Source organism: Amphimedon queenslandica, unplaced genomic scaffold (genome assembly GCF_000090795.2).
Source record: "Amphimedon queenslandica unplaced genomic scaffold, v1.1 AMPQUscaffold_13519, whole genome shotgun sequence".
NCBI lineage: Eukaryota > Metazoa > Porifera > Demospongiae > Haplosclerida > Niphatidae > Amphimedon > Amphimedon queenslandica.
The window spans coordinates 650,737-659,932 of record NW_003546245.1 but is presented as its reverse complement, the minus strand read 5'-3'; the positions used below and the strand labels follow the sequence as shown (position 1 = coordinate 659,932).

General features: G+C 37.2%; 2 protein-coding genes across 5 annotated transcripts in view; one reads left to right on the top strand and one right to left on the bottom strand.

Annotated features, from left to right (window-relative positions):
* LOC100638754 (casein kinase I) overlaps window positions 1-6,736 on the bottom strand; it is a 7,308-nt gene extending 572 nt beyond the window's left edge. Inside the window, exons 1-12 of one of the 2 annotated variants that reach the window (XM_019997714.1) lie at window positions 6,541-6,736; window positions 6,377-6,471; window positions 4,612-4,722; window positions 3,898-4,046; window positions 3,586-3,814; window positions 3,134-3,219; window positions 2,999-3,083; window positions 2,798-2,946; window positions 869-1,055; window positions 534-662; window positions 176-262; window positions 4-41 (exon numbers count right to left, since the gene is read on the bottom strand). In XM_019997714.1, the coding sequence (XP_019853273.1) occupies window positions 4-41; window positions 176-262; window positions 534-662; window positions 869-1,055; window positions 2,798-2,946; window positions 2,999-3,083; window positions 3,134-3,219; window positions 3,586-3,814; window positions 3,898-4,046; window positions 4,612-4,722; window positions 6,377-6,452 (1,326 nt within the window). In that variant the 5' untranslated portion in view covers window positions 6,453-6,471; window positions 6,541-6,736. The remainder of the gene's footprint in view (window positions 1-3; window positions 42-175; window positions 263-533; window positions 663-868; window positions 1,056-2,797; window positions 2,947-2,998; window positions 3,084-3,133; window positions 3,220-3,585; window positions 3,815-3,897; window positions 4,047-4,611; window positions 4,723-6,376; window positions 6,472-6,540) is intronic. The other variant, XM_011406610.2, reaches the window with a different exon arrangement.
* Window positions 6,737-6,864: 128 nt separating this feature from the next.
* LOC100638498 (circularly permutated Ras protein 1) overlaps window positions 6,865-9,196 on the top strand; it is a 4,218-nt gene continuing 1,886 nt past the window's right edge. The window contains exons 1-11 of one of the 3 annotated variants that reach the window (XM_019997688.1): window positions 6,865-7,179; window positions 7,236-7,304; window positions 7,362-7,541; window positions 7,642-7,733; window positions 7,818-7,916; window positions 7,966-8,156; window positions 8,208-8,405; window positions 8,475-8,717; window positions 8,761-8,912; window positions 8,959-9,040; window positions 9,087-9,138. In XM_019997688.1, coding sequence (XP_019853247.1) covers window positions 6,965-7,179; window positions 7,236-7,304; window positions 7,362-7,541; window positions 7,642-7,733; window positions 7,818-7,916; window positions 7,966-8,156; window positions 8,208-8,405; window positions 8,475-8,717; window positions 8,761-8,912; window positions 8,959-9,040; window positions 9,087-9,138 — 1,573 coding nt within the window. In that variant the 5' untranslated portion in view covers window positions 6,865-6,964. The remainder of the gene's footprint in view (window positions 7,180-7,235; window positions 7,305-7,361; window positions 7,542-7,641; window positions 7,734-7,817; window positions 7,917-7,965; window positions 8,157-8,207; window positions 8,406-8,474; window positions 8,718-8,760; window positions 8,913-8,958; window positions 9,041-9,086; window positions 9,139-9,196) is intronic. The other 2 variants (XM_019997690.1, XM_019997684.1) reach the window with 2 other exon arrangements.

The following is a 9,196-nucleotide window of genomic DNA, read 5'->3' as shown; positions in this document are numbered from 1 at the left end:
TAACTGTCGTGCATGTGATCTGGTGGTCATCCTCTCCATAGCTAAAGAGAGAGAGAGAGAGTAGATTAGTGGAAGGTACATGTACATGTACATGGACATACTAAACACTTTTAATAATAACATCTACATGTATAAAAGCACTCTTTTCTCTCTCCTCTTCTCTTCATTTTCTTACGACTAGGATGAAGGAACTCTGGTTGAGGAGGTGGTGGTTGGACGTGGTGCGAGTGATGATAGTCCATTGAACCGACTAGTCGATCGTCTACACAAAAGACACAAAAAGACACAACGAGTTAACTTATGTATAAAACTGTTGACAAGAATGGTGACATAATGCCCACCATCAAAACTAACACAATGAAGAGGAGTAAAGGAACTACATGTACATGTACATAATAATATCGCCAGCCGTTGAAGTTTTGATATCACACAAGAATGTATGTGAACCATTAGGACAATAATAATAATGATATGGTAACAGAACAATTAGCCAGAAACAACATTACAAGATAAGAGGTAAAGTACATGCATACCTGACAGGCCACCAACAGCTCCACCTGATGCCTGGAGCATTGATGATGGCATACCACCAGCCCCACTAGAGTGACCAGTGATACCCTGCTTCTCCTTATCACTTCTTGACCTAGTCCTCATCATTGGCACTGAAATGAAGAACAAACATAATAACAATATGCCACTACAATAAATATACATGTACTGTACATGTAAATCAACAAAAAATGTCCCCATTAACATTGCTTAAAAGTGTACCAATTGTACGTGCACATTCAGTATTGTCATTAAAGCTAGTGTATAATTACATTTACTATTGAGACTATAGACTGTAATTCAAAACATAAACACTTGCTTGGGTGCATAGGTGATGTCATGGTCGGGTGCGGCCGAGACATTGGAGTAGTGGTTGCTATTGCCTGTCGAGAGGAAGGAGTGGCCATGTGAGAGTACTGTAGGGGGCCAGAGGAGGGGTGGAGCCCGTCGCGATATCCTACAGCCATTCCGTGACTAGGGGCAGATGACATGTGATCACTTGTAGGCTGGAGAAAGGAGAGATAAGGAAATATGAATAATATCTAAATGTATAATTGAGTCTTATAAAACTTACATGTATGTAAAGGGAGTATAAGGAAAGTGAAAAGGAAAGATATACATGTAACATAGTGAATGAGCAAATAAAGTTCATGTACATGTAAATCGTCAAAAAGGAAGAGGGGCCCAGCAATGTAATAACAGGATGACAAAAAAGCCAACAATAAGCTTTAAAATAAAATAACATCACATCCCTTACTGTTTATTGAACACAAGAACCAGGATTTCCCACAAAGCATGCGAAGTGAGCTAAACAGCATGAGCTTCAATGACAGTATATGGCTTTTGGAGCAACTTTAAAAATTCATAAAAAATCCAATTTTGATCGGAATCAACTCAAACTTGAAATACAACATAACAACATGTATATGCATCAGAAAAAATTATAAAAATGAAAAATTCTCTCCTTGCCATTTTTGGTGAAATTTGGCCCGAGACACTGTACTATAGTACAGGGACTTTGGCCCGATTTTGAAGCAACTTTAAAAATTCATAAAAAATCCAATTTTGATCGAAATCAGCTTAAACTTTCTACGCAACATAAAAACATGTATATGCATCAGAAAAAATTATAAAAATGAAAAATTCTCTCCTTGACATTTTTGGCATAATAGTACATAGTGCATGAGCACTGAACCAAATCCTGTGGGAAACCCTGACAAGAAGACTACATCTTAGAAGAATAACAAACACAAATTCTTACACTACCAATTTATAATCGTTTTCAATATAAACCACAAGAGCTCATTACATCATTATTACATCACCAGCAATCATTAAAAATTAATATTAACATTAATTTAACTATTAATACTATCACTATTTTAATAATAATTATTAATCATTATCATTGGCAGATCTTGGACTATTACTATTATGCACATGTGTATTACCAGTAATAACAGTAATGTGGTGTGATACTGATAACTAACCAGACAATATATACTCCAGGAAAACAACATCCATATCAAATTTACCTCAAGGATACAGCTGCAGGATAATGGGCAGTACACGTACAATTGTGCATGTACATGTAGATACAATTAAGTATCAATTTATATAATAGCCACAACACGTACTCCATGCATGTAGAAGTACATGTAGAAATGAATGACCAATACATGTACATGTACATGTAAATTAAAGTACATACAGTTAGAAGGTTATTATATTTAATGCTCTGAAATTTATGCGCCTACTAACAAGCCAAGTTTCTCACGAATAACAATAAGCAATAGCAGCAACAATTGATTTCAGTAGAATAGAAGTGACGGGAGCAGGTTTGGGCATCGCTTTTGGTTTGTGTGTTTAATAACATGATAATACAAATAAATACAAATATTCTACCACAATAAAAGAATTAGTGACACCAAATAAGGAAGGCACAAAGAAAAGCAACCGCCTTCAATATTGACACAATAAGAGGAACTGAAGCTTTTGATGATGAAATATCAAATGTAACTGATCCTTTAATATACATACATGTAACATAAAAACGTGCCTCATTTAGAGTAAAGGGCTAAATACAATGTACATGCATCATTAATAAGAAACTTGAAGCAGAAGGATAATAGAGCCATAAGCCATACTGAATTCACTAATTGATATACATGTACAAGCCCAATTAGCTCATTAATAAAGTTGCAATTAGCATTAAAAATTAGAGGGAAAGACAGAGCTAATAACATACAATTCCAGCTGTGTTCCAGTCAAACACATAGTCATACGTATATCCTAGACGATGAAAGAGGTTCCTAAACAACTGTCTCAAGTAAGTGTAGTCGGGCTTGTCCTCAAACTTAAGACCACGACAAAAATTTAAGTAAGTGGCAAATTCACCTACAGAATAAAGAGAATAGCAGTAGTGTATATGCACAGTGGATTAAGTTACCTGGGTAGCCTCTGCATAATACTTCAACTGGAGTCGAGAGCTTCTTTTCGCTTATTTTCTCATATTTTTGTTTCTTAGTAGCAGCCTATAAAAGTTTTAAAAATTTCATAAATCTCTTCCATTTCTCTCTCTTACTTTCAGTCCTTGCCACGGTAGATTCCCCAAATTAAAATACATCAACATGTACCCAAGGGACTCAAGGTCGTCACGACGACTTTGTTCTAAAAGAAACAACAAAAAGGTGAACATAAACCTGACATGATGTAACTATGTCATTGATACACACGTACATGCGTATAACTACATACACAGTGTGAACCATAATACATATGTACATGTAGATGTGTGTGTCGTATAACTATTAGTCCTCTTTGTGTGTACAGATTGGACTGTTTATCATGAGACATTATTAACAAATTGAAATGTATCAACATTCAACATTACAGTACTAATCACATACACACGTACATCATCATCATCACAATCAAATAATAAACATAATCTCCATTGGATACAGGAATGATTCTTATAACAATTAACCCTTAATTCAGAATAGGCCTCTCTCTTCTCTCTCTCCTCCCACTAACCTATCCCCAGGTGAGTATTGATGCTGGCGTAACGAGCAGTTCCTGTTAAGTTCTTGTTTTCCCGGTAAGGTATGTGCTGATGAGTTCGTGTGTCTCGATACTTCTTTGCCAAACCAAAGTCGATTATATACACCAGGTTGCCTTTCTTCCCAAGACCCATTAGGAAATTATCGGGTTTTACGTCGCGATGAATGAAGTTTTTTGAGTGAATGTATTCTATGCGATTAATCTAAGGAGGAGGAGAAAGGAAGAGAGAAAGACAAAGATAAGGTGATCATTAATTGTTGCCCCAACACTCGTTAGCACGCTCACCAGCTGATCGGCAAGCAGTAGTACCGTCTTTAATGAGAACTTCCGAGAACAGAAATTAAATAAATCCTCTAAACTAGGGCCTAGTAGCTCCATCACTAGGACATTATAGTCGCCTTCTGTACCACACCATTTAATGGAGGGTATGCCGACTAGAGAAAGAGAGAGAGGGAGAGAGAGGGAGAGAGAGAGGGGGGGGAATGATAATGATATAATAAATGAATAAATATGCATGTACTTTATTCCAAATATAAACAGTCCCTTTTAATTTTGGGATTGCCACATGTACAAAGAATGATTCATTTGTGTGTTGTCGTGTACGAGTGTTGTCACTATCACAACCACAAAATAAAACACGGAGACAATTCTCACTTTTACTAGACACCAAAGAATGCAACAAACAAGGCACACACAACAAAGAGCAACAGCAACACATTCGGTCATAAATAAATAAAAGCTAAGGGGACCAGTACCTCACAGAAAGAGGAGGGGGGTAAGAGGAGGAGGAGAGGGGGAGTCAAAACACCAGTTGTGTATGAAATTAAATAAACTTTGGACACAAGTCAATAATATGTTTTTCTACTCTCATATTACAACCACAAGTAGTACAAAGTGCCATATTACAATACTACACGTATTGGATACTACAAAATATAATCCTCTAAGCCCTGTATGTGTACATGTACATGTAGTCATGTACATGTATAAATTATATACCTCCCGACTGCATCATTTTGTAAAACTTTGCTTCTATGTGAAGTTGAGGATGTTTCGTCTTTACGCATTCTAACTTGATGGCTACTTCTTCTTTGGTAGCAATGTTAGTCCCTAGAGAAAGAGCAGAATGAAGAAGACATCATCAGTCAATATTTACATGACACAAACAAATGCTCAAGAGGACTCTTAAGACAAAAGTGTCTGTATCCATGACAATCATACCAAGCAAAAAGTACCACCCAACCACAGATATAAATACAGAGAGACAAGCAAAAACATGTACAAGTATAAAGAGACATAGGAGAGAAGAGAGAGAGAGAGAGGGAGTAAGAGACAAAACGATATTAGATCACATTCTAGCGACACAGGAATGTTGAGGTGTACTTTGATGTGGACACAACTATCAGCTGAGACATACATGATGAATGCAGAGATTAGTGTCAGAGATAAAGGATATGACCTAGAGTTCATTATATACATTACATAACAAGAATCCATCTCTAACTCTCTATACGTGCCTGACTAGTAATAGTGTAAACACAAATACCAAACCAGCACAGTCACAGACATGTGCATGCATTCAAATATTCTAGTAGAGAAAACATTTCACACCACACACACAAGAGACAGACAGTACATGTACAATGTGAATGTAGACACTATACATGTGTAAGGGAGGCACACAAGTAACATCATCTCTTAAATATACAAAAGTGATCTCACACTGATAAGTTTAGCTTACAGCAACTTTGCCAGGAAATGATGAGTCACCCAGTCATTATGCTCTATACATGTGCATAAATACAGCAAACAACTCAAGGCTATGTTATTGTTGTTATTATTATTGTTATTATTATTATTTTATTTACAATGGAAGTGACGTGACGTTGCCAGTTTTACAAATCTCAAATGCCTAACACTGTTAATCAAAATAATCACACGGACAACACTTTAAAAACAGCTTGTAGCTTAGTGTACATGCATTTAACATTAATATGATGTAGATGTACAAAGAAATGGTGAAAGAAAATGTACATATGATTTACCACATCTGAAAATGTGTGCATGCGCATACAGAAAACACAAGTGCTTTGATTTAAATATTCAAATAATCATCATTCATCATAAAACTAGACGTACGCATGGGACCAATCGCACCTGTTTCGTGTATAATAATAATAATAAATTTAAAAACTAATCAAAAACATATTAATATCCATTTGAGCATCATACAAAGTTTACAAGTGACATTCAATGCACAAAGAGATGAATAAAGGGAAGCAATAAAGGACAATATCACACGCGTAAAGCCACAAAAATATACGGAGATACACAAAGATATACAGAGAGGCATATGCAGCTGAAACTACATGTATATATAGACACAGTTATAACTACACTCAAATGTTTTTAATTAAATTTGAAAAACGAGACGCCAAAAATAAATGATTATAATTGAAAAAGACGATTCGTTCACACAACTTAAACAATTCAAGGCCCTACATGAACATACATACAAATATCTGTTACACTGTCCCATCTCCCATATTTAAAATCCATTGCTATATACACATGCATGTACAGTTTGTACTTCAAATAGTTTAAGAATAAAAAATGAGTTTGTGTTTCATTTATTATTACAATGGCAGATGTTGTCTGTTAACAGATAACACGAGAGTAGAGGGAAATCAATGAGTGAGAATATTTTAATTAGCAGTGGGAATTATACAAAATGACATCAACCCTTCTCTCCTCAGCCCCTTACCAAGATAAATGTCACCAAAAGATCCACTACCAATTTTACGTCCTAGCCTGTACTTTCCGCCTACTCTGAGCTCCATTTTGATCAAAGGAAGACACCTTTCAATGTGGATAGAGAGATAAAATTAGAGTGAGTGGCGTTACCCTCTGACTGCTATGGTAACCTACCAGCCGGTCTGGGACGGACTCACAAAACTGGAGCGGTTGGACGATAAAGGGAAGAGAGGAAAGAAACCTTTAGAAAGACGGAGAGGATTGTGGAGTACAAGTAGAACCTTTTGTTCTCTCTCTCTAACTCTCCTTTCCACTAATACACAGCCCACAGTTCATATTACTCCAGCAAAGGAAGCGGAGAATGTGCTCATCACGTGACACGTTTATATTGACACGCCTACTTTTGTTTTCCCGCGGTTTGTTCCCACCTTGCTCTAATGCGCATGCGCAAAAGAAGTGGTTTATTTTTAGCCTAAAACTTATGTCATTATTTGTTACTAAATTTAGAACACCTTCTTTGTAAACCTTTCCAGTCTTGTCTTTGCCTTATCATAGAAGATTACTGTAGCAACTTAGTCATTGGAAATAGAGACAGATTATGGAGTGGGGCAGCGCTTATGTCTACCATGGGAGCTCTGAGGATGAGATGCTTTCAGAAACTGAGCTAGAGGAAGGAATGTACCTCAGTCTCAGTGACAACAGTGATGATGATGACGTTAGCTCTCCTCCTCTAGCTGTTATCCCTCCTGCTCCACAGCCACAATTCAGAAGGAACCTAACAGCTAAACCACCAAGGCTAGCTCCAACTTTAGAGTATGCAAACATACAAGCCCTTGTACCATGATTTACAAGCCCCTCCCTTCATTTAGTGATGGATCTGGTGAAGACACTGATGATGAAACTGAAGATGATGATGATGAAGAAGAAGGCGAGCAAATGTAAATGCAACTCCTTAACTCTTGTTCATTGCTTATTCTCCTCTTCTTTCTTTGCAGGATACCTCGTCAATCGGCTTATGCTGATTTAACATTTCCTAATCAGCAAGGGCAGCAGCAGCAGCAGGAGGAACAGAGTGAAAGAGGAGGTGAAAATGAGGGAGAGTACTCGTCTGGAAAATACGTTCAAATAAGAGAAATGGAGCAAGAAATAAGAGATCAGGCAGCAAAAGAGCCAATGTGAGTTGATTAAAATTACTGTAACTAAGTAACTATTATAATCTAATAATTATTATTGTTTTTGTTTTTGTTTCATTTTATTTTTATTAATTGACAACAGGAGGATTGCACCTCAAAGCACTAGTGCAACTATACCACCTCCACCTCCTCCCCCTGAACCAACTCCTAAAGCATCTTCGTACAGTGTACCTGGTAATGAAAGAGAGAGAGAGAGAGAGAGAGAGAGAGAGAGAGCTGGATTTACACTTCATAACTGTGTGAATGTCTTCATTCCAGCTCCTCCACCAATAAAGCAGCTGCACGGGATAATGAAGAAAGAAGAATTGAAGAAGCAAAAAAGGCAAAGAGTTCGCTGGGACAAAAGCTACAGAGGCAGTAAGATAAACCATCCTCTCTCCTACCCTCTCCCTCTCTCCCTCTTTAGGACGTAATAACGCTTCTCAAGGTTTTAAGACTCGTCGTGCTGATACTAATGTACTAGCTGTCAAGTTCAATACTCTTCAAGAGGCAGGGCACATACACACAGGAGATGCACAGTTTTGTTCTAATCCTAACTGTGGAGCTGTTGTCAGTCACTTGACTAAACTGATTGGAGAAGAAGATGCTGAAAAGAGAGTTAGTCCATTATAATAGTGAACCTTACATCTCTCTTTCTGTCTCTTCTAGGTATGGAATTGTGAGTATTGTGGTACAGCAACTGAGCTTGATATTGTAAATGAAGAGATACCAACAGAAGAGGATACAACTTACCTCATCACACCTGCTTCTATAATGGCTGCTGAAGGAGGAGCCCCTATAGCAATGGATGAATCACTAGTTGTATTCTGTATTGATACTTCTGGCAGTATGTGTGTTACTACTAAGGTATGGTATGCATACATCTGTTATGCTTGGATGACTACTAGAAAAATCTTACTGCTGTACATATTGTAGGTATCTGGTCAATATGATATTCGCGGAGCTAAAGAGAAACGAGACAAAATGATGAACAGTTTTCCAGCTGAAGTCCTTGCAGAATTGCGCCAACCAGAGTATCGACACATGCAAGCAAGGCAGCAGAATGTGACATACATATCAAGAATGGAGAGTCTTCAAGCAGCTGTAGATACTCATTTATCAAAGCTGGTCCACTCTGAGCCTAATAAAAGAGTATCAATAGTTACATTCAGCGATGATGTATGTTTAGTATATTAATAATGGAGTTATTGTTTGTGTGTAGGTTACTATAATGGGTGATGGTAGGATGGTACCTGTAACTATTGCTGGGGATAAACTGTCTAATAGTAAAGCTGTCATTGATAGCGGAAAGGAAATACCACTACCTTCTACTATACGTGAAACTCAGAAAGCTTTATCAAAGAAGATATACAGGTAATGTAAGAATAAGTGGTGGTATGATTGTCAGTATTCATTATAGTTTGGAGGAGTCTGGTCAGACTGCTTTAGGACCAGCTGCACTAGCTTCAGTTGTCATAGCATCACAGAAACCAGGATCAAGAGTTAGCATTAACTTGTCATTATTGATGAATCCTTTCTCCTCATTAGGTAGTTCTGTGTACTGATGGACTAGCTAATGTGGGTCTTGGAAGTCTTGATGGTATGTGAATGATTGACAGTTAGAAATTAATCCTTTTTATTACACAGTTGCTGGTGGT